Below are 25,365 nucleotides of genomic sequence, written 5' to 3'. Positions count from 1 at the left end.
TCATTGGAGAAGTGTCTATTCATATCTTCTGCCCATTTTTTGACTTGTTTCTTGCGTGTGAATTTGAGAAGTTCTTTATAGATCTTAGATACCAGCCCTTTATCTGTAATGCCATTTGCAAATACCTTCTCCCATTCCGTGGGGTGCGTCTTAGTTTTGTTGACTGTTTCCTTTGCTGCGCAAAAGCTTTTTATCTTGATGAAGTCCCAAAAGTTTATTTTTGCTTTTGTTTCCCTTGCCTGTGGAGCCATGTCTTGAAAGAAGTTGCTGTGGCCGATGCCAAAGAGGTTACTGTCTATGTTCCCCTCTGTGATTTTGATAGATTCCTGTCTCACATTGAGGTCCTTCATCCATTTGGAGTTTATCTTTGTGTATGCTGTAAGAGAATGGTCCAGTTTCATTCTTCTGTATGTAGCTGTCCCATTTTCACAGCACCATTTATTGAAGAGACTGTCTTTTCTCCATTGGATATTTTTTCCTATTTTGTGGAAGATTAGTTGTGGAAGATTACAGATAAAATTAGATTTGAAGGTCCATTTCTGGAGTCTCTGTCCATTCCAATGATCTATGTGTCTGTTTTTGTGCCAGTACCGGGTTGTCTTGGTGATCACAGCTTTGTAGTATAGCTTGAAATCAGGCAATGTGATGCCCCCAGCTTTGTTTTTCTTTTGCACCACTCCTTGGCAATTCAGGGTCTTTTCTGGTTCCATACAAATTTTAGTATTATTTGTTCCAGCACTTCGAAAAAATGGCATTCGTATTTTGATCAGGATGGCTTTGAAAGTGTAGATTGTTCTGGGTAGCATAGACATTTTAACAATGTTTATTCTTCCGATCCATGAGCATGGAATGTTTTTCCATTTCTTGTGTCGTCTTCAATGTTTTTCAACAGTGTTCTGTAGTTTCTAGAGCATAGAACCTTTACCTCTTTGGTTAGATTAATTCCAAGATATCTTACAGTTTTTGGTGCTGTTGTAAATGGAATCGATTCCCTAATTTCTCTTTCTACATTTACATTGTTAGTGTATAGGAAAGCAACTGATTTCTGTGCATTGGTTTTGTGTCCTGCCCCATTACTGAATTGCTGAATGAGTTCTAGTAATTTGGGGGTGGAGTCTTTTGGGTTTCCAAATAAAGTATCATGTCATCTGCAAAGAGAGAGTTTGACTTCTTCTTTGACAATTTGCATACCTTGTATTTCTTTTTGTTGTCTGATTGCTGTTGCTAGGACTTCTAGTACTATGTTGAACCATAGTGGTGAGAGAGGTCATCCTTGTTTGTTCCCGATCTTAAGGGAAAGGCTCTCAGCTTTTCCCCATTGAGAATGATATTCGCTGTAGGCTTTTCATAGATGGTTTTTATGAGCTTGAGGAATGTACCGTCTGTCCCTACACTCTGAAGCATTTTAATCAGTAAAGGGTGCTGTATTTTGTCAGATGCTTTTTCTGCATCAATTGAGAGGACTATATGATTTTCATCTCTTCTCTTATTAATGTCTTCTGTCACACTGACTGATTTGCGAATGTTGAACCACCCTTGCATCCCAGGGGATAAATCCCACCTGGTCATGATGGATAATCCTTTTAATGTACTGTTGGATCCTATTAGCTAGGATCTTGTTGAGAGTTTTGGCATCCATATTCATCAGGGATGTTGGTCTGTAATTCTCCTTTTTGATGGGGTCTTTGCCTGCTTTGGTGATAAAGGTAATGCTGACCTCATAGAACGAGTTTGGAAGTTTTCCTTTTTCCGGTTTTTGAAAGAGCGTCCGAAGAATAGGTATTATTTCTTCTTTAAACATTTGGTAGAATTCCCCTGGGAAGCCATCTGGCCCTGGACTCTTGTTTTTGGAGGTTTTTGATTACTGCTTCAAACTCATTGCTGGCTAGTGGTCTATTCAGATTGTCTATTTCTTCCTGTTTCAGTTTTGGTAGTTTATAAATTTCCAGGAATGCATTCATTTCTTCCAAATTGCCTAATGTGTTGGCATGTCGTTGCTCATAATGTTTTTAAAATTGTTTGTATTTCCTTGGTGTTGGTCATGATCTCACCCCTTTCATTCATGATTGTATTGATATGGGTCCTTCCTCTCTTCTTTTTGATAAGTCTGGCTAGGGTTTTATCGATCTTATTAATTCTTTCAAGGAACCAACTTCTAGGGGCACCTGGGTGGCTCAGTTGTTAAGTGTCTGCCTTCGGCTCAGGTCATAATCCCAGTGTTCTGGGATCAAGCCCTGCATTGGGCTCCCTGCTCAGCGGGAAGCCTGCTTCTCCCTCTCCCACTCCCCCTGCTTGTGTTCCCTCTCTCGCTGCCTCTGTCTCTGTTGAATAAATAAATAAAATCTTTAAAAAAAGAAAAGAAAAGGAACCAGCTTCTAGTTTCTTTGATCTGTTCTGTTCTCTGGTTTCTATTTCATTGATTTCTGCTCTGATCTTTATTATTTCTTCTGCTTGTTGTGGGCTTGATTTGTTGTTCTTTCTCCAGCTTCTTTAGGTTTAAGGTTAGCATGTGCTTTGAGATTGTGTATTCTGTTGTTCTAGGATGGAATGTTCTGGTGTATGAAGTTCCATCTGGTCCAATGTGTCATTCAAAGCTCTTGTTTCTTTGTTGATCTTCTGCTTAGATGATGTGTCCATTGCTGTGAGTGGAGTGTTAAAGTCCCCTGCTATTATTGTATTATTATCCGTGTGTTATTTTCAATTTGGTTATTAATTGGTTTATATTATTGGCTATTCCCAAGGTAGGAGCATAAATGTTTATAATTGTTAAGACTTCTTGTTGAGAAGATCCTTTAAGTATGATATAGTTTCCCTCTTTATCCCATATTACAGTCTTTGGTATAAAGTCTAATTTGTCTGATATGAGGATTGCTACCCCAGCTTTCTTTTGATGCCCATTAGCATGGTAGATGGTTCTGCATCCTTTCACTTTCAATCTGTAGGTGTCTTTAGGTTCAAAATGTAGTCTCTTATATACACATATGGGTGGGTCCTGCTTTTTATCCAGTCTGATACTCTTTGTCTTTTTATTGGCACATTCAGTCCATTTACATTTAGACTAACTATTGAATGATATGTATTTAGTGCCATTGTATTGCCTGTAAAATCCCCGTTTCTGTAGATTGTCTCTGATGCTTTCTGGTCTGTGCTACTTTTTGGGTCTCTCTTTGCTTACAGTATCCCCCTTAATATTTCTAGTGGCCACAACTCTTTATCTCTCCTTGCATTCTGAGTGATAGCCTTGTTGGATTAAGTTTTTTTGGCTGCTATTTCTTCTCATTTAGTACCCTGAATATATCTTGCCAGCCCTTTCTGGCCTGCCATGTTTCTCTGGATAGGTCTGATGTTATTCTGATGTTCCTCCCTCCATAAGTAAGAAATATCTTCCCCCGAGCTGCTCTCAGGATAGTTTCCCCAGCTCTAAGGTTTGCAAATTTCACTAATATATGTAGGGGCATTGATCTGTTTTTACTGATTTTGGGAGGAGTCCTTTCTGCCTCTTGGACATGAATGCTTGTTTCCTTCCCCAGATTAGGGAAGTTCTCAACCATGATCTGCTCAAGTATACCTTCTAGCCCTCTGTCCCCACCCCCTCTTGGATCCCAATGATCTTGATATTGGTTCTTTTCAATGTATCATTAAATTCTCTAAGTCTCTCTTCATGTGCTATGAGTTGTTTTACTCTGTTTTCTTCAGTTTCCTTCCTTTCCATCAGCCTGTCTTCTAGATCACTTATTCTCTCTTCTGCCTCGCTTACCCTCTCCATTAGAGCATCCAATTTAGATTGCATCTCATTCATAGGATTTTTAACTTTGGCCTGTTTGGATTTCATTTCTGCCCTTAGAGAGTCTGTATTGTTATTTGTGCTTTTTTCAAGCCTACCTAATAGCTTTATAATTGCTCTCCTTAATTCTGTCTCTGATATCTTGCTTATTTCCATATCCATTAGTTCTATGGCAGAGGACATTGTCTCTGGTTCTTTTCTTTGTTGAGAGTTCCTCCTCTTAGTAATTCTGTCAAGGGATGGTTCAGTGAATAAACAGGGTCCAAAATATCAACCACGACCCAAACAAAATGCACCCTAGAAAAAATTCGAAGTTGCCAGAAGCTACCACAGTATACAAACAAAGCCAAGATGATCCAAAAGAATAAAAAAAAGGAGTAAGAGAGACCATAATCTCTCAGGGTGGACAAAGCAGGGTGATCTGCCTGTTCTTGATTGATTTTTGGTCTGTATGTTAGAAGATACCATATCCCAAAATTGCAAAGAAATCAGAATTTATATATATATCAAGATATAATTGAGTAGAGTGAAAAATGGTCTGGTATGGGGCATAAATATAAACATAAATGTGGGAAAAATTAAAAAGCGGCTTAAAAACATAGGTTGGGAAATCTATTTGAAATGGGAAGAGAGTTAAAAAAAGAAAAAGAAGGAGAAGAAGAAAGAATAGAAACTAAAAAGAAATGTAAAATTTTGGCCTCAAGTATAAATGAGTCATGAGGGAACACTTGGAGCTCAATATATTATTTTCCCCTGGTGCTGGAGTTTTACAGTCCTGTGGGAAATAAGCTTGTCATTCACCTGTTCTTCCAGTCTGTCTTCTGGGAGAGGGGCCTGCTGCTCGGCTTCTCCGAGTCGTTGCCTGGGTGGGGTTGCTCCCCCCCTTGTCAAGGGGATGGGCTTAATGTGAGCTGGTTGTCTGTGTAGTTTTTTTCCGTGGTGGCTTTCTGTGCCTCTTTAGAGAGTCAGAGCAAATATGGCCATGCACGAATCTCTGGCCCAGTGCTACAAGGTCATGGTCCCCTTTCTTCAGTAAGCTCTCCAGGTCAGACCGTCTCCACTTCTGTGTGCACCAAACTCCACAGACTCGTTCTATTCACACCTGCTGCAACTCTCCCGGGGTAGTTCCAGGGAATCATGAGCATCTGTGTGCTTTGTGCCTTTGCATTGGCAAGCAGTTGTGGGCTTGTGCATGCACCCTCTTCCGCAGCTCCCAGGTCATGGCTGGGTGCTGCCCCAGTGTCCTTTCGGGGGTCACACCACCCTGAGAGCTGTTGCCCTGTTGTGGGCGCAAGCCATTTCGTATTTCCCCTGGGATATTAAACAGCCCACATCCTCTAGTGCTTTTCAGGGCGCTCAGGCAGAGAGCAGTCTCCCTGCCGGCCCGGCTCGCAGTTTATGGTGACTGGAGCTGAGAGTCCCTTCTGGGCTCGCTGACCATAACCAGTCTCACTGCTCCACTGCTTGGGCACTGTATTGGTTCAGGCTCCCCCATTCTTTCTGAGTCTCCTGGGATCCTGAGACCACAGTGATCCACCTAGAATTCTGTCCTGTTCATCCCCTGTGCCCTTTTCAGAATGGGATGTCACTGGAGCAGATTTCTGAGGGTCCCGATTTTGTTCTCTGGTATTATATCACTTTCCGGTGGCCAGCTTATGGAGGCTCCCTGCCCCCTCCATTTATCTTCTGATATTTCCCCGCGAAGATTCAAGGTTCTGCATCTCCTACCTTGCAAAAAGTGGTTTTTCCGTTTGTAGAAATCCAGATAAATTTACTTACATCTCAGGTTGAATTCATATGTGTTCAGAATGGTTTGATAGATATCCATCTAAATTTGGGGACCAGATAAAACAGAGTCCCCTACTCTGCTGCCATCTTGCCCCTCCATTTATTAGTTCTAATAGTTTTTTTCTGGTGGAGCCTCTGGGGTTTTCAATATATTATATCATATCATCTGCAAATAATAACAGTGTTACTTCTTCCTCACCAATTCGGATGCCTTTTAGTTCTTTCTCTTCTGGTTGCTATGTCTAGGACTTCCAGTGTTATGTTGAGTAAAAGTGGTAGGTCCTGTTCCTGATCCTCAGCTTTTCACCTTTGAGTATGATGTTACTTGTGGGTTTTTTATATCCAGCCTTTATTATGTTGAGGTATGTTTCCTCTAAACCCACTTTATTGAAAATTTTTATTGTGAATGGATGTTGAATTTTGTGAAATGATTTTTCTGCTTCTACTGAGATGATCATATGATTTTTATCCTTCATTTTGTTAATGTGGTGTATCATGTTGATTGATTTGCAAATATGTATCCATCCTTGCATTTCTGGGAAAAAAATCTACTTGATGAATCATGGTGGATGATCCTCTTAATGTATGTTGAATTTAGCTTGCTAATATTTTGTTGAGGATTTTTGCATCTGCATCATTGGGGATGTTGGCCTGCAATCTTTCTTTGTAGTGTCTTTATCTGGTTTTGGTGTCAGGGTAATATTGACTTCATGGAATGAATTTGGAATCTTTTTTTTTTTTTTTCTATTTTGAAATAGTTTGAGAAGAATAGTTATTCACTGTTCTTTAAATGTGAGATTTACCCAGGAAGCTATCTGTACTAGACCTGTGTTTATTGGGAGTTTTTGTATTACTGATTCAATTTTGTTACTAGTAGTTAGTCCATTCAGATTTTCTATTTCTTCCTTATTCACTGTTGGAAAATTGTATGTTTCTAGGAATTTATTCATTTCTTCTAGGTTGTCCAGTTGGTTGGCATATAGTTTTTCGTAATAGTCTCTTACAGTCCTTTGTATTTCTGTGGTTTGGGTTGTAACTTCTCTTTCATTTCTGATTTCATTAATTTGAATCCTCTCCCCCCCCCCAGCTTTTTTTTTTTTTTTTGATGATTCTGGATAAAGGTTTATCAATTTTTTTTATCTTTTCAAAAGCCAGGTCCTAATTTCATTGATCTTCTCTGTTGTTTTTTAGTCTCTATTTCACTTATTTCTGTTGTAATTGTTATTGGTTCTACTAACTTTGGGTTTTGTTTGTTTTTGGGTTTTTTTAGTTCCTTTAAGTATAAGGTTATATTGCTTATTTGAGATTTCTCTTTTTTCTTTAGGAAAGCTTGTTACCATTATAAACTTCCCTCATAGAACTACTTTTATGACATCCCAAAGAATTTGGACTCTTATGTTTCCATTTTCCTTGTCTGCATGTATTTTTTAATTTTCTCCTTGATTTCTTCGTTGACCCATTGGTTGTTTAATTACAGGTGTTTAGCCTGCACATGTTTGTGAGTTTTTTCCAATTGGTTTTTCATAATTAATTTCTGGTTTCATACCATTGTGCTCAGAAAAGATACTTGATGTGACTTCCATCTTAAATTTATTGAGACTTGTTTTGTGGCCTAACATGTAATCTACCCTGGAGAATGTTCCATGTACCCTGAAGAAGAAAGTATATTCTGCTGATTTGGGATGAAATGTTCTGTATGTATCTACTAAGTTCATCTGATCTGTTGTGTGGTTCAAAGCCACTGTTTTCCATATTGATTTTCTGTCTGAATGATCTATCCATTGATGTATGTGGTGTTAAAGTCTCCTACTATTATTGTATCTTGTCAGTTTCTCCCTTTATGTCTGTTAATATTTGCTTTATATATTTAGGTGCATAAATATGTGTAATTGTTAAATCCTCTTGTTGGATTGATCCCTTTATCATTACATCATGCCCTTTGTCTCTTATTACAGAATTTTAAAAGTCTGTTTTCTCTCATGTACGTATTGCTGCCCCAGCTTTTTTTTTTTTTTTCCGTCTTTTGTCCTTTGTCTTACATTTGCATGGAATATCTTTTTCATCCTCTCATTTTCAGTAGTCTGTATGTGTCTTAGGATCTGAAGTGAATCTCTTGTAGCAGCATGTAGATGGGTCTTCTTTTTTTGTCCACCCAGTCATCCTGTGTCTTTTGATTGGAGTCTTGACTCCGTTTGCAATCGAAGTAATTATTGGCAGGTATATACAAAATGGTATTAACATTTTGTTAATTGTTTTGTTTGTTCTTGTGGTTCTTTCCTGTTCCTTTCCTCTGTTGCTGTCTTCCCTCATGACTGAGGACTTTCTTTAGTTTTATGAAAATTGGATTCTTTTTTCTTTTTTGTGTGTATATCTTTTATTTTTATTTTGTTTTGTTTTTGGTTTTGGTTTTTGGTTACCATGAGGTTCATATTTAACATCCTAGGTATATAACATTCTGTACTTAAGTTGGTGGTTGTTTAAGTTTGAATACATTTGAAAGGCACATTTTTATTCCCCAATGTTTTAATGTATATTTTTTCCTGTTTTACATCTTTTTATTTTATGAGTCCTTAACTAATTTTTTAGATACAAGTTACTACTTTTGTCTTTTCAACTTTCATACTAGCTTTATAAGTGATTGATCTACCAACTTTATTATGTGTTTACCAATGAAATTGTTTTTCTTTCATAATTTTCTTTCTTCTACTCTTAGCCATTTCATTTCTGCTTAAAGAAGTCCCTTAATTTCATGATATAGGCCAGTTTAGTGATGATGAACTACTTTAACTTTTGCTTTGGAAAATATCTCTCCATCAATTCTGAATGATAATCTTGCTGTGTAGGTTGTTGGTTGTAGGTTTTCTTTCAGCACTTTGAACATATATATCATGCCACTCTCTTCTTACCTGCAGAGTTTCTGCTGAAAAGTTAGCTGATACTCTTAGCCGGGTTTTTCTTGTACAAAACTAGTTGTTTTTCTCTTGTTGGTTTTAAGAGCCTCTCTTTATCTTTAATTTGTGACGTTTTACGTGTTATGAGGCTTGGTGTGGACGTCTTTGGGTTCATCTTTTTTTGGAGTCTCTGTGCTTCCTGGACCTGGGTGTCCATTTCCTTCCCCAGGTTAGGAAAGTTTTCTGCTATTTTTTTTTTTCAAGTTTTTTTGCCTCTTTCCCTAAACTCTCTTCTCCTTCTCGAATTACTATAATGTAAATGTTAGTATGCTTATTGTCTCGGAAGTACCTTAACCTATCCCTGGTGGGCTTTTTTTCTTAATTCTTTTTTTTTCTTTTTGCAGTTCAGCTTGAATACTTTCCAGTATTCTGTATTCTAGGTAGCTGCTCTATTCTTATACATCCTCTAATCTGCTGCTGATTCCTTCTACTGTGTATTTCATTTCAGCTCTGATTGGCTCTTTTTTATATTTTCTGTCTCTTTGTTGAAGTTCTGAGTTCCTTCACTCTTCTCTCAGGTGCAGTGAGGATCTTTATGATTATTACTTTCAACTCTTTATCAGCTAGATTCCATATCTCTGTTTCACTGAGTTCTTTAGTCTTGTTCTCTCATTTATATTTTTAAAGATTTATTGTTTTGAGAGAGAGAGAGGATGGGGGGAGAGGGAGAGGGAGAGAAGCAGACTCCCCACTGAGCACGGAGCCTGACACAGGGTTCGATCTCATGACCTGAGCCAAAATCAAGAGTTGGACGCTTAACTGACTGGGCCACTCAGGGGGGCCCTTGTTCTTTCATTTAGAGCATATTTCTCTGTCTCCTCGTTCTGTTTTACACTCTCTGTTTGTTTCTATGAATTAGATGGAATAGCTACATCTCCCAGTCTTGAAGGTATAGCCATGTGTAGGAATATCCCCTGCATAGACTATGTATACCTGGCAACTTAGGCTGGCTGGCTGGAGCTGTAGCAGGTACAGGCTGGAGGTATGGGGGCACTCTGCATCAGGGGCACCCTGATGGACAGGTGGAACAGCCACAAACCTGGCTGCTCCATGTAGGGGGTGCTGTGTCAGAAAAGCTGGTGCTGGAGCAGGCATGGGCCAGGGTGTCCCCCGTGTGCTCCACATCAGGGCCGTTTTGGCAAGAGTGCTGGAGCTGTAGTCAGTGCAGGCTAGGGTTGTTCCATTATCTACCACACTGGGATAGCCTTATTGGGAGACAGGAGCTGGGATGAGTACAGGCAGAGGTACTACGTTGGGTATGCAGCTGGAGCTGGTATGGGCTAGGCGCCCAGGACTCACCAAGGCAACACGGCCACCTGGAGCACCCAGACTCTGCTCCCCTCTGTATATCAAGGTGGAGAAGGAACATAAACAATGATGTTCACCAGCACGTCTGATCTGCAGAGAGTTCTTAGCTATTCTTCTGCTGTTTGGTGGACACTCTGGGGTAGTAAAAGGGTTTCCATCACCTCTAGTCTAGTTGCCCTTTAATCTGCAGCTTTTTTCTTTGACCTAGCTTGGGTAAATCTTCTACTGGTCCCTCAGTACTCTCTCCCCGCTGCATTTCACAGCATTGGGGATCAGATTCCTGTCATTACTATGTTTCTGCTTCTCCTACCCCTCTCTCTATGGTCCCTCTATATTTTGTTGTACAGAAGCTGTTCAGTCAGCCCTGTTCTTCAGGAGGAATTGCTCTATATATAGGTATACATTTGGTGTGTTTGTGGGAGGAGAAGAGTTCAGAGTCTTCCTATACTGCCATCTTGGACCCCTCTCCCATTAGTTTTTTAATGTAGATGATCATTATTGTCTACAAACAGTTTTGTCTCCTATCAATTCTTGTATTTTCTTTTGTGACTACGTTAATGGTGTCTGTTCTGGCCAGGCCTCTAGTCTGCAGAGGAAGCATCAGCAGTGAGAGCAGTTTTCCTGGAGTGGGTCTCAGTCTAAAGGGTTGCATCTGAAATTCCTCCATTGAGTGTGATGAGTTTTGGTATAGGTTCTGGGTATGTAGCCTTTATCAAATTAAGACAATTTCCTTCTATTCCTGTTTTTCTAGAAGCCTTTAATCATAAATATTGAACTTTATCAAATGTTCTTCTTTAGGGCGCCTGGGTGGCTCAGTCGTTAAGCGTCTGCCTTTGGCCCAGGCCCACACTGGGCTCCCTGCTCCTGTGGGAGCCTGCTTCTTCCTCTCCCACTCCCCCTGCTTGTGTTCACTCTCTCGCTGGCTGTGTCTCTCTCTGTCAAATAAATAAATAAAATCTTACACACAAAAAAAAGTTCTTCTTTAACTGTGAGATAATCCTAATTTTTCTCTTTTGTTCTATTCCTACATTGATTTTGTGATAGTGAATCATCCTTGAATTCCTGAGCTAAATTCCCATAATGATTCTGTTATTTTTTACAACATTTTTTTAAATAAGCTCTACACCTAACGTGGGGCTCAATCAAACTCAAGACCCTGAGATCAGGAGTCACATGATCCACCAGCTGAGCCACCCAGGTGCCCCTGAGTTAGCAATTTTTTAATTTAGGATTTTTCATTTTTATTCTTTGATGAACTTTTTTATGTCTTTATCTGGTTTTAGAAGCAAGGTTATATTAGCCTTATAATCTGAATAAGACATTCTAATTCTTGAAAGCTTAGTACCAGTCCTGAGGATTTGGGGGTTCTTGAGAACATCTTTACTTACCATTTTGATTACTTTCATGATTATTGAACTATCTGAATATACGGTTTGTGTCGTCTTATTCATGGGGTCATTTAAAATTGAGTAATTTTTTTTTTACAGACAATGATATTTAACTAAATTTTGTATGTACATTTCTATATATATATTTTTAAAGAGCCTTTTCTTTTTAAATTTTTTTAATTTAAATTTTGTTAGTTAACATACCGTGCAATATAGGTTTCTGGAGTAGAATTCAGTGATTTATCACTTTTATACAACACCCAGTGCTCATCACAAGTGCTGTCTTTAATACCCGTCCTCCATCTAGCACACCCCCACCTCCCTCCATAAACCCTCAGTTTGTTCTCTGTTGTTAAGAGTCTCTTATGGCTTGTTTCCCTCTCTCCTTTTTTTTTCCTTTAACCCCTTCCCATATGTTCATCTGTGTTCTTTCTTAAATTCCACATGTGAGTGAGATCATGTGGTATTTGTCTTTTTCTGACAGACTCATTTCACTTAGCATAATACACTCTAGCTCCATCCACCTGTTGCTAATGGCAAGATTTCATTCTTTTTGATGGTTGAATAATATTCCATTGTGTATATATACCATATCTTCTTTATCCATCAGTTGATCAACATTTGGTTTCTCTCCATAGTTTGGCTGTTGTTGATAATGCTGCTATAAGCATCAGGGTGCGTCGTATACCCCTTTGAATCTGTATTTTTGTATCCTTTGGTAAATACCTAGTAGTGCAATTACTGGATTGTAGGGTAGTTCTATTTTTAGCTTTTTGAGGAACCTCCAAACTTCTCCAGAGTGGCTGCACCAGTTTGCATTCCCACCAACAGTGCAAGGGTTCCCCTTTCTCTGCATCCTTGCCAGTAACTGTTGTTTCTTCTTGTGTTGTTAATTTTACCCCTTTCTGAGAGGTGTAAGGTGGTATCTCATTGTGGTTTTGATTTGTATTTCCATGATGATGATGATGTTGAGTATCTTTTCATGTGTCTGTTAGCCATCTGGGTGTCTTGTTTGGAAATGTGTCTATTCATGTCTTCTGCCCATTTCTTAACTGTATTATTTGTTTTATGGGTTTTGAGTTTGGTAAGTTAAAGAGCGTTTTCTTTTCTTTTGTTTTTTTTCTTTAAAGATTTTTATTTATTTATTTGACAGAGAGACAGCCAGTGAGAGAGGGAACACAAGCAGGGAGAGTGGGAGAGGAAGAAGCAGGCTCCCAGCAGAGCAGGGAGCCCGATGCGGGGCTCGATCCCAGAACCCTGGGATCATGCCCTGAGCCGAAGGCAGACGCTTAACTGAGCCACCCAGGCTCCCCTAAAGAGCTTTTTTATTGACTATTTGAATGGAGTCATAAATCCGGAATTGTGGCATAGTTGCTCAAGTGTTTTGGGTTTTTTTTTGTTAACTCTCATAATTTAAACGTTTTAAATATCCTTCCAGTAGATGAGACAGATGGCCGAAGCTGGCTGGAACAGCATGTGGTTCATCAGTACTGGACAGCCAGATCCTCAAGGTTTCCTCATAGTTTACATCTGCACTCCAATTTAGCCTCTGTCTGGTAAGAAGCTAAGTTTTTCATTTAATGTGTAAATAGGAGAAACTTCGATGTTTTAGTATTTGCTTTTGATTTATGATTTAAATACTTCCCTGAAATTTAAAGAAAAATTTTAGTGATTCTGATTTAACACATTTTTCAGTTATTTAATTATTTTAAAAATTAGATTTTTATTTAATTATAGCCTGTTTTTTGATTTGTTACTTTCAAAGCTAATGGAGTGGTATGAATTAGGCCATGATACATAGTTTTAAGCACTTGGTTATATCAGCAGTGAGTATAATAATTGGAATTGCTCTGGGGTGCCTATGTGGTTCAGTTGGTTAAGTGTCTGTCTTCAGCTCAGGTCGTGGTCCCAGGGTCCTGGGATTGAGCCCCACATCGGGCTCCCTGCTCAGCGGGGAGCCTCCTTCTCCCTCTCCCCTCACCTCAGCAACCCCCCACACTCGTGCCTTCTTTCCCTATTTCTCTCAAATAAATAAATAAAATCTTTTTTTAAAAAATTGGAATTGTTCTGAAAGTACTTCTCTGAGAGTATTAGAGTTGATATGTAGAAATGAGTATGGGAGGGCATTTAAAACATATTATTATATTTATTCGCTTACTGCTTAAATTAACACTAAATGCATATATTCTTTAATGCATGTAATTTTACTTCATGAGAAACCTTTTCATTGACATTTGATGTTTGCTGTCTAATAGGGACCAACACTTGTATAGCAGTGACCCGTTATATGTTCCAGATGACAGAGTTTTTGTTACTGAGACACAGGTTATTCGGGAAACCTTATGGTAAGACCTATTAAGCTTAATTAATAGTGTAGAAGACTTTGTTACTGAGAAGCAGAATTTTGGTATTTTAAGGAAAAGTATTCATGGTTTCTTCACATGCATACTAAAAATGGGCCAGTAGGTTTAACCTAAAACCTTTCTAATGGGCACCTAAATGTAAATTGGGGAACTCAGAAAACCCAAACTTCAAAGTCGATTGTGGAGATTGTGAGAATGTGATATGTTTACTTCTTTTCCATTTTAAATCATGTAGTATGCTATTTAATTAGATTACACCATTATTTTCTTAATTACTGAGTTCAAAGAAAGGCTCCTAGTTTGCTAGGCAGAGTATGTCAGTGAGAACCTGTGTCCTATACCTGGAAACCAGAAATCTATGAATTTAGGTTGTGGGAAAAAAAAAAAAGAATTTAGATTGTGTTCACATAAAAATGAAAATGAGAAATGCAACATGTAGGCCTGGTACTACTAAGAGTTCCAGGTTCTGGTTCTCTCTGCCACACAGGATAATATTGACATCTTTTTTTTTTTTCCTGGTTTTTTGTGTTTTTTTTTGACACTTCTACAACTTTATTTTATTTAAATTCAATTAGCCAACATAATTTCAAATGTAGTGTTCAGCAGTTCATCACCTGCATATAACACCCAGTGCTCATCACATCACATGCCCTCATTAATGCCCATCACCCAATCACCCCATCCCCCATCCACCTTCCTTCCAGCAGCCCTTAGTTTGTTTCCTGTAGTCAAGAGTCTCTCATGGTTCTTTTCCCTCTCTGATGACTTCCCATTCAGTTTTCCCTCCCCTACCCCATGATTCTCTATGCTATTTCCCATAACTCCACATGTGAGTGAAACCACATGATAACTGTCTGTCTCTGATTGACTCATTTCGCTGGCATAATACCCTCTGGTTCATCCACGTTGATGTAAATGGCAGGTATTCATCCTTTCTGATGGCTGAGTAATATTCCATTGTATATATATATACCACATCTCCTTTATCCATTCAAGTGTTGATAGACATTTCGTTTCTTTCCAGAGCTGGGCTTTTTTGGACATTGCTGCCAGAACATTGGGGTGCGGATGCCCCTTCTTTTCGCTCCATCTGTAACTTTGGGGTACATACCCAGTAGTACAATGGCTGGGTCATAGGGTAGCTCTATTTTTAATGTCCTGAGGAGATAAAGTATCCTGTCATCGGTGAAGAGAGAGTTTGACTTCTTTGCCAGTTTGAATGCTTTTTATTTCTTTTTGTTGTCTGATTGCTGAGGCTAGGACTTCTAGTACTGTGTTGAACAAAAGTGGTGAGAATGGACATCCCTGTTGTGTTCCTGACTTTAGGGCAAAAGGTCTCAGTTTTTCTCCATTGAGAATGATGTTCACTGTGGACGTTTCGTAGATGGCTTTTATGATATTGAGGTATTTTGCTTCTATCCCTACACTGTGGAGAGTTTTATTCAAGAAAGGATGCTGTATTTTGTCAAATGGTTTCTCTGATCAATTGAGAGTATCATATGGTTCTTGTCCTTTCTCTTATTAATGTGATATATCACGTTGATTGATTTCCGGATGTTGAACCACCCTTACATTCACTAGGTCGTGGTAAATAATCCTTTTAGTGTACTGTTAGATCCTGTTGGCTACTCTCTTGATGAGTATTGTGGCATCCATGTCTATCAGGGATATTGGTCTGTAATTCTTTTTGGTGGGGTCTTTGCTTGCTTCTGGGATCAAGTAAATGCTGGCCTCATAGAACGAGTTTGGAAGTTTTCCTTCGGTTTCTGTTTTTTGAAAGAGCATCAGAAGAATAGGTATTGTTTCTTCTTTAAACATTTGGTAGAATTCCCCTGGGAAGCCATCTGGCCCTGAACTCTTGTTTTTGGAGGTTTTTTATCACTGCTTCAATCTCATTACTGGTTATTGGTCTATTCAGATTGTCTATTTCTTCCTGTTTCAGTTTTGGTAGTTTATAAATTTCCAGGAATGCATTCATTTCTTCCAAATTGCCTAATGGGATGTCGTTGCTCATAATATGTTCTTAAAATTGTTTGTATTTCCTTGGGTTGGTCCTGATCTCACCCCTTTCATTCATGACTTTATTGTTTTGGGTCCTTTCTCTTCTTTTTGATAAGTCCGGCATGGGTTTATCAATCTTAGTAATTCTTTCAAAGAACCGGCTTCTAGTTTCTTTGATCTGTTTTACTGTTCTTCTGGTTTCTATTTCCTTGATTTCTGCTCTTATCTTTATTATTTCTCTTCTGCTTATTGTGGGCTTGATTTGTTGTTCTTGGAAGCTTACAGGATGTCCCTTAATATTTCTTGCAGGGCTGGCTTAGTGGTTACATATTCTTCCAGTTTCTGTCTGTCCTGGAAGCTCTTTTTTATCTCCTTCCATTCTGATTGACAGCCTTCCTGCATAAAGTATTCTCGGCTGCATATTTTTCTCATTTAGCACACTGAATATATCATGCCATTCATTTTTGGCCTGCCGGGTTTCTGGATAGCTCTATTGCCAGCCTTCCGTTTCTACCATTGTACGTTAAGAACCTCTTGTCTTGAGCTGCTTTCAGGATTTTCTCGTTATCTCTGAAATTTGCAAGCTTCCCTATTACATGTTAGGGTGTTAATCTGTTTTTATTGATTTTGGTTGGGGTCCTCTCTACCTCGTGGACTTGAATGCCTGTTTCCTTCCCCAGAGTAGGGAAGTTCTCAGCTGTGATTTGTTCAATTATACCTTCTGTCCCTCTCTTTCTTTCTTTTCCCTCAGGGACTCCAATAATTCTTTTTTTGTTGTTGTTTTGTTGTTGTTGTTGTTGTTGTTGTTTTCCCCTAAAATATCATTTATTGAGTACAAATTGCTGACATAGTATTAGCTAAGAGCTTTACATGCTTTATAAATGTCTTGGAAACAAATAAAGTAAAACACTTATTTTACGTTTTTTTATTGTTAGTCACCATACAGTACTTCATTAGTTTTTGATGTAGTGTTCCATGATTCATTGTTTGCGTATAACACCCAGTGCTCCATGCAATTCGTGCCCTCCTTAATACCCATTACCGGCCTATCCCAATCCCCCACCTCCCTCCCCTCTGAAACCCTCAGATTGTTTCCCAGAGTCCATAGTCTCTCAATGTTCGTCTCCCCTCTGATTTCCCCACCTTCATTTTTCCCTTCCTTCTCCTAATGTCCTCCATGCTATTCTTTATGTTCCACATATGGGGACTCCAATAATTCTAATATTTTTTTTGTTTGGTGGCATTGCTGATTTCTTGATGCCTCCCCTCATGGTCCATTAGTTGTTTTTCCTCTCTTTTCCTTGGCTTCCTTCCTTTCTATCAACTTGTCTTCTATGTCACTTACTCTTTCTTCTGCCTCATTTACCCTAGCTGTTAGCATCCAGTTTAGACTGCATTTTTAATTTTGGCCTGATTAGATTTCATTTCTACACTAAGAGATTCTCTAGTGTCTTTTATGCTATTTTGAAGCCTAGCTAGTAATTTTATAATTGTTATCCTGAATTCCAGCTCTGATATCTTACTTATATCCATATTGATTAGATCTGTAGCCGAGAATATTACCTGTGGTTCTTTCTTTTATTGTGAATGCCTCCTTCTAGTCATTTTGCCCAGAGAAGAATGGATGAATGAATGAGTAAACTAAAACTGTCAACCATGACCCAAGCGAAATACACAGTAGAGAAATCCCAGGAGGTCAGAAACCAAAACAGAAAAGAAAAAGAAGGAAAGAGAAAAAAGGCAGGGGAAGAGAGAATATAATCACCCAGGGTGGACAAGACAGGGTGATCCACTTGATCCTGAATGTATTTTGGTCTGTGTGTTAGAAGACACTAGATCCCAAAATTGTAAAGAGAATTGTAGAGTTCTCTTTGTGAGAGAGAACTTGGATACATATAAAAATAGAAATGGATACAGTGAGACTATATCTAAAAAATGCAAATGTAAAAAATGAAAGTTAAAAAAAGGCTTAAAAACAAAGAGTTGATAAAATAAGAAACTAGTTGAAAAGGGAAAAGGAAAAAAAGAAATGGAAAATTTTAAACTGAAAGATAATCAAATCATGAGAAAAAAAACTCAAATTCTATGTACTGTTTTCCCCTACCACTGGAGTTTTGCAGTTCTGTTTCATCCATAAACTTGCTGTTCACCTGTTCTTCCAGCTGGTCCTCTGAGGGAGGGGCCTGCTACGCTGATTGTCAGGTGTCTTTGCCCAGGCAAAGTTGCACTGCCCCTTGCCAGGGAGCCTGGCTCAGTGTAAGCTGGTTCTCTGTGTGGCTTTTGTTCCCGGAAGGCTTTCCATGCCTCTTTAGAGGGTGAAAATAAAAATGACCGCACCTGCCTCTCTAGCTCTGGAGCTGAAAGATTTCACTGTGTGCCAAATTCTGCAGACTCCTACTGTGCGTGCCGACACTTATCCTCCCTGGGGAAAGGCGGAGGATTGTCAGGTCACTGTCCTTTGCTGGGCCCCTACATGGAGAGCAGTCACCAGATCAGGCAGCGGTTCTCAGTTTATTGCCAAGTGAGATGAGACCCCCCTCCCAGGCTCGCTGACCATGACCGGTTTCCCAGCTCCAGTGTTTGGGAACTCTACCAGCTCAGGTACCCCCATTCTTTCTGTCACCCCGAGGATATTGAGCCCACACTGTCCCACCTTGGATTCTGCCCCATTTCACTACAGCACCTTTCAGGCAGGGACGTGTCTGACTGGAGCAGATTTCTAAAAGTTGTGCTTTTTTTTTGTGCTCCGGGGCTAGATCACTTTCCAGTAGCTGGCTTTTGGAGGCTCCCTTCCCTGCTGTGTATCCTCCGATATATCCCCTCAGTTTCACTTCTCCACACTCCTACTTGCAAAAAGTGGTCGCTTTTCTATTTGTAGAATTCCAACAATTCTTTTCTTCGATCTCAGATTGAATTCATAGGTGTTTAAAATGATTTGATGGTTATCTAGCTTAATTCAGGGGACCAGATGAAATGAGGTCCCCTGCTCTTCCACCATTTTGCCTCTCCTAATATTGACATTTTTAAAAAAATGGGAAGGTCTGTTTGGGCCATCACACAGTTGAAGAAATGCTTTGACAACACTATTTTGACTTCTCTCTTGAAATATCTTGAGTCTTAAGGTAATCAGATAAAAAGATGAATGCCTTCTATTTTCTAATTATCCGACCTCTTTGCCCCAACCCCCAATTCTGAATCTTTTATTAAAATTTCTTAAGCATGGCTTGCAATGGCAAGGATGGAGCTAAGAGTGTATTATGCTAAGTGAATAAGTCAGTCACAGAAGGACAAATATCATATGATTTCATTCATATGTGGAATTTGGGAAACAACAGTTGAATGTGTGAGAAGGGAGAAAAAAAGAAAAGGAGAGGAGGGAGGCAAACCATAACTGATTCAACAGAGTTGATGAAGGGAGGTGGGTGGATTGTGAGCTAATAAGGAAGGCAGTTGTTATGATGCACACTGGGTATTATATGTAAGTAATGAATCACTAAATCCTACTCCTGAAACCAATATTACACTATATGTTAACTAACTAGAATTTAAATAAAAATTTGTAAGGAAATAATTTCTTAGGTATTACTGTAGTGAATATTTTTGTAGACTTAAAGTACATTAATCTTTTTTATTCCATTTCAGGTTACTTTCGGGAGTAAAAAAGCTCTTTATATTTCAGTTGATAGATGGGAAGGTAACTGTGAGAAACAGTATTATAGTAACTCATTTGACTCATGTAAGTTGTTTGTATTTATTTTAATTAATATTAAATAATAGGATTTATGTAAACCGTAGTTCTGTAACTCTAAAACATTTTGCAGTATTAAAATTAATTATTAAATATACTTAAGATCCAAAAGACAAAATTAAATTGTCCATCTTTACAGTGCTAGAGAATTCTTTAATATTTTTGTTATATTTACATTTAGTTTCAGTTTGTGTTTTCTGCTTAATTCTGTCAATTCTGTATTGGGAAGCTGTGTACTATAAATTTTTTGCTTGTAGTACATTTATTTACCTTATATGTGTTTTTAAAAAGTATAAGCCACAATTCTATACTCTGTGGAAATTAATGCTTACATTATTTACTTTGAGTATAAAACTATTTGTTTTATTTTTCTTATACTAAGCATACTATTTAAAAGTCACAAAATATTTTAGTGAGCGAGTATGTATTTGAATGTTTATAGAAGACTTCAAATGTGTGCGGTTTGCTTCTGTTATAGAGCTGTTTACGATCAGTGCTGGAACAAATAGCAGCATACGGCCAGGTTGTGTTTCGACTCCAGGAGTTCATCGATGAAGTTATGGGGCACAGCTCCGAAGGCATCTTACCTGGAAATGGTTCTCTTCCTAAGAAGTTGACTGAAGCTCCTTTTAGGACATACCAGGCTTTCATGTGGGCCCTATACAAATACTTCATTAGTTTCAAAAAGGAACTTACTGACATTGAGAAGTACATCATTAATAATGGTATTTAAATGTCCTTCCCTTTTACTCATAAGACACATAAGTCATATTTTCAGTGCCATCTAGGTTATTAATTGATACAGTGTTTGTAAATAACATGACAAATAAGTAATACTCGTGATCATTTTAAATCATTTTAAATTTGTGTTTTAAGCCATTCGTTCTCTAAAAATCCAATTAGTACAGAAAGTTTACAGTGAAAATTATTCTTCCTATGCTAATTCTCCAGCCAAGTACTCAGTTCCTCTCCCCAGAGGAGATAAGTCATAAGTTTCTTTTGCATTCTTCTAGAAATAATTTAAATATATAAAACAAGGCATATTCATATATACCTACCTATTAGTCTATTAACTTCTGTCTTCAAATTATTCTCCAATTTAAATTTTGGGGAATATACCATTCAAAAATGTAAAACCTCTCCACATTCTTTTTTACAAATTGAGTATTTAATTATGCAAATATATCATAGACCAGTCCTCTTTTGATGAATTTAAGTTGTTTCTGATCTTCAGTTGCCAACAGTGCTATAGTGATAACCACTTACATGTAAGTATATTGTACACATGTGCAGCAAGTTATAGCATAAACTCTTTTTTTTGGGCAATATATTTTTTCATTTCATTTTTTTTTTCTTATGCTAGTTGCCGTACAGTACTTCCTTAGTTTTTGATGTAGTGTTCCATGATTCATTATTTGCTTTACCACCCAGTGCTCATTGCAATACATGCAATACCCATCACCGGGCAACCCATCCTCCCACCAACCTCCCCTCTGAAACCCTCAGATTGTTTCCTGGAGTCCATAATCTCTCGTGGTTCGTCTCACCCGCTTCATTTTTCCCTTCCTTCTCCTAATTTCCTCCATGCTATCCCTTATGTGTGGAACATAATTGTCTTTCTCTGCTTGACATACTTCACTTAGCATAATCACCTCCAGTTCCATCCAAGTCGATACAAATGATAGGTATTCATCCCTTCTGATGGCTGAGTGATATTCCACTGTGTATATGGACCACATCTTCTTTATCCATTCGTGTCTCGAAGAGCCACTTGGCTCCTTCCATAGTTTGGCTATTGGACATTGCTGTGCAGTGAACATTGGGGTACATGTGCCCCTTGTTATCACTACATCTGTATCTTTGGGGTAAGTACCCAGTAGTTCAATTGCTGGGTAACAGGATAGCTCTATTTTTAATTTTTTGAGGAATCTCCACACTGTTTTCCAGCGTGGCTGTACCAACTTGGATTCCCACCAACAATGTAGGAGGGATCCCCCTTCTCCACATCCTCTCCAACATTTGTTGTTTCTTGCCTTGTCAATTTTCGCCATTCTAACTGGTATAAGATGGTATCTCAGTGTGGTTTTGATTTGAATTTCCCTGATGGCTAATGATGTTGAATATTTTTTCATGTGTCTCTTGGCCATTTGCATGTCTTCATTGGAGAAGTGTCTGTTCATGTCTTCTGCCCATTTTTTGACTTGATTATTTATCTTTGAGTTTAAGAAGTTCTTTATAGATCTTCTATACCAGCCCTTTATCTGTAATGCCATTTGCAAATATCTTCTCCCATTCTGTGGGTTGCCTCTTTGTTTTATTGACTGTTTCCTTTGCTGTGTAGAAGCTTTTTATCTTGATGACATCCCAAAAGTTCATTTTTGCTTTTGTTTCCCTTCCTTTGGAGATGTGTCATGAAAGAAGTTGCCTTGGCCGATGTCGAAGAGGTTACTGCCTATGTTCTCCTCTAGGATTTTGATGGATTCCTGTCTCACATCGAGGTCTTTCATCCATTTTGAGTTTATCTTTGTGTATGCTGTAAGAGAATGGTCCAGTTTCGTTCTTCTGTATGTAGCTATCCAATTTCCCAGCACCATTTAATGAAGAGACTGTCTTTTTTCCATTGGATGTTTTTTCTTGCTTTGTCGAAGATTAGTTGACCATAGAGTTGAGAGTCCATTTCTGGGTTCTCTGTTCTGTTCCTTTGATCTGTGTGTCTGTTTTTGTGCCAGTACCATGCTGTCTTGGTGATCACAGCTTTGTAGTATAGCTTGAAATCAGGTAACGTGATGCCCCTAGCTTTGTTTTTCTTTTTCAACATTCCCTTGGTGATTTGGGGTATTTTCTGGTTCCATTCGAATTTTAGGATTGTTTATTCCAGCACTTTGAAAAATGGCATTGGTACTTTGCATGGGATGGTGTTGAAAGTATAGATTGATCTTTACAGCATAGACATTTTAACAATGTTTATTCTTCCAATCCATGAGCATGGAATGTTTTTCCATCTTCTTGTGTCTTCTTCAGTTTCTTTCATCAGTGTTCTGTAGTTTCTAGAGTATAGACCCTTTACCTCCTTGGTACGTTTATTCCAAAGTATTTTATGATTTTTGGTGCTATTGTAAATGTAACTGATTCCCTAATTTCTTTTTCTACAGTTACATTGTTAGTGCATAGGAAAACAACTGATTTCTGTGCATTGATTTTTTTTTTTATCCTGCCCCATTACTGAATTGCTGTATGAGTTCTAGTAATTTGGGGGTGGAGTCTTTTGGGTTTTCCACATAAAGTATCATTTCATCTGCAAAGAGAAAGAATTTGACTTCCCTGCCAATTTGAATACCTTTTATTTCTTTTTGTTGTCTGATTGCTGTTGCTAGGATTTCTAGTATTATGTTGAACCATAGTGGCGAGAGTGGTCATCCTTGTCGTGTCCCTGATCTTAAGGGAAAGGCTCTCAGCTTTTCCCCACTGAGAATGATATTCACTGTGGGCTTTTCGTAGGTGGTTTTTATGAAATTGAGGAATGTACCGTCTGTCCCTACACTCTGAAGAGTTGTAATCGGGAAAGGATGCTATATTTTGTCAGATACCTTTTCTGAATCAATTGAGAGGATCATATGGTTCTTGTCTCTTCTTTTGTTAACATGCTGTATCGTGTTGATTGATTTGCGAATGTTGAACCACCCTTGCATCCCAGGACTAAATCCCACCTGGTTGTGTTGGAGAATCCTTTCAGTGTACTGTTGGATCCTATCGGCTAGGATCTTCTTGAGAATTTTGGCATCCATATGCATCGAGGATATTGGTCTGTAATTCTCCTTTTTGATGGGGTCTTTGCCTGGTTTTGGGATCAAGGTAATGGATTCATAGAATGAGTTTGGAAGTTTTCCAAACTCCTTTCTATTTTTTGAAACAGCTTTAGGAGAATAGGTATTATTTCTTCTTAAATGTTGATAGAATTCCCCTGGGAGTCTATCAGGCCCTGGTCTCTTGTGTTTGGAAGGTTTTTGATCACTACTTCAACCTCATTACTGGTTATTGGTCTACTCAGATTGTCTGTTTCTTCCTGTTTCAGTCTTGGTAGTTTATAGGCTTCCAGGAAGGCATCCATTTCTTCCAGATTGCTGAATTTTTTGGCATATAGTTGTTGATAATAATTTCTAATAATTGTCTTTTTCCTTGGTTTTAGTCATGATCTCTCCCCTTTCATTCAGAATTTTATTAATTTGGGTCCTTTCTCTTGTCTTTTGGATAAAGTCTGGCCAGTGTTTTATCGATCTTATTAATTCTCTCAAAGAACAAGCTTCTAGTTTCGTTCATGTGCTCTACTGTATTTCTGGTTTCTAATTTATAGATCTCTGCTCTAATATTTATTATCTCTTCTCCTGCTTGGCTAGGCTTTTTTTGTTGTTCTTTCTCCACTTATTTAAAGTGCGAAGTTTGCTTCCATATTCAGAATTTTTCTTTTCTTTTTTTCTTTTCTTTCTTTCTTTTTTTTTTTTTGAGTGAAGCTCAGATGGCTATGTATTTCCCCCTTAGGACCGCCTTTGCAGTATCCCATAGGTGTTGGACCAATGTGTTTTCATTCTTATTGGTTTCCATGAATTGTTTAACTTCTTCTTTAGTTTCCTGGTTGACCCAAACATTCTTAAGCAGGATGGTTTTTAGGTTCCCAGTGTTTGAATTCCTTCCAAATTTTTTCTTGTGATTGAGTTCCAGTTTCAAAGCATTGTGGTCTGAGAATATGTAGGGAATCATCTCAGTCTTATGATATTGGTTGAGACCTGATATGTGGTCTGTTCTGGAGAAAGTTCCATATGCACTGGAAAAGAATGAGTATTCTGTTGTTTTAGGGTGGAATGTTCTGTGTATATCTATGAGGTCCATCTGGTCCAGTGTGTCATTCAAAGCTCTTGTTTCTTTGTTGATCTGCTTAGTGATCTGTCTGTTGGTGATAGTGAAGTGTTGAGGTCTCCAACTCTTAATGTATCATTATCATTACGGTTCTTTATTTTGGTTAACAGTTGGCTTATGTAGTTGGATGCTCCCATTTTGGGGGCATAGGTAGTTACAATTATTAGATCTTCTTGTTGGATAGACCCTTTAAGAATGATAAAGTGTCCTGTATCTCTTACTACAGTTTTCAGCTTAAAATCTAATTTGTGTGATATGAGAATTGCTTCCCCAGCTTTCTTTTTAGGTCCGTTAGCATGAAAAATGGTTCTCAATCTCCTCACTTTCAATGTGGAGGTGTCTTTGGGTTCCAAATGAGTCTGTTGTAGAGAGCATATGTATGGGTCATGTCTTTTTATCCAACCTACAACCCTGTGCCGTTTCATGGGAGCATTTAGGCCATTCACATTGAGAGTGATTATTGGAAGATATGATTTCAGTGCCATCATATTGCCTGTGAAGTCCTTTTTTCCATAGATTGTCTCTGTAAATTTCTGTTCTATATCACTCTTGGGGTCTTTCTTATTTTATAGAACCCCCCTTAATATTTCTTGTAGGGCCAGCTTGGTGGTTACATATTCTTTCAGTTTCTGCTGGTCTTGGAAGCTCTTGTCTCTCCATCCATTCTGAATGACAGCCTTGCTGGATAAAGTATCCTTGGCTGCATGTTCTTCTCATTTAGTACCCTGAATATGTTTTGCCAGCCCTTTCTTGCTTGTCATGTCTCTGTGGACAGGTCTGACGTTATTCTGATGTTACTCCCTCTGTACGTAAGAAATCTCTTCCCCCTCATCACTTTCAAGATTGTTTCCTTGGATCTAAGATTTGCAAATTTACAGTTATATGTCGGGGTGTCGGTCTGTTCTCATTGATCTTGGGAGGGCTGCTCTCTGCCTCTTGGACATGAATGCTTGTTTCCTTCCCATATTAGGGAAGTTCTCAGTTATGATTTGCTCAAATATATCTTCTAGACCTCTCTCTCTCAACCCCCTCAGGGATCCCAATAATTCTGACATTGGAATATTTCATAGCGTCATTAATCTCTCTCAGTCTCTGATTCTTTTCTTTGTTGGGGGTTCCTCCT

At 38.5% G+C, this 25,365-nt stretch overlaps 1 protein-coding gene across 3 annotated transcripts in view; it reads left to right on the top strand.

Annotated features, from left to right (window-relative positions):
* TUBGCP5 (tubulin gamma complex component 5) overlaps positions 1-25,365 on the top strand; it is a 79,105-nt gene that overhangs the window by 28,090 nt on the left and 25,650 nt on the right. For 2 of the 3 annotated variants that reach the window (XR_006779163.2, XM_045795099.2), the window contains exons 7-10: positions 12,658-12,775; positions 13,475-13,564; positions 19,226-19,319; positions 19,810-20,056. Coding sequence is in view for 2 of the 3 variants with exons in the window: in XM_045795099.2 (XP_045651055.1) it covers positions 12,658-12,775; positions 13,475-13,564; positions 19,226-19,319; positions 19,810-20,056 (549 nt within the window). In the remaining variant the exon portion in view is untranslated. The remainder of the gene's footprint in view (positions 1-12,657; positions 12,776-13,474; positions 13,565-19,225; positions 19,320-19,809; positions 20,057-25,365) is intronic. The other variant, XM_045795100.2, reaches the window with a different exon arrangement.

This window comes from Ursus americanus, chromosome 28 (genome assembly GCF_024610735.1).
Source record: "Ursus americanus isolate L20-20 chromosome 28, mUrsAme1.1.p, whole genome shotgun sequence".
Classification (NCBI taxonomy): Eukaryota; Metazoa; Chordata; class Mammalia; order Carnivora; family Ursidae; genus Ursus; species Ursus americanus.
Note: the sequence above shows the minus strand (reverse complement) of the source record. Positions and strands in the feature narration are given on the sequence as shown.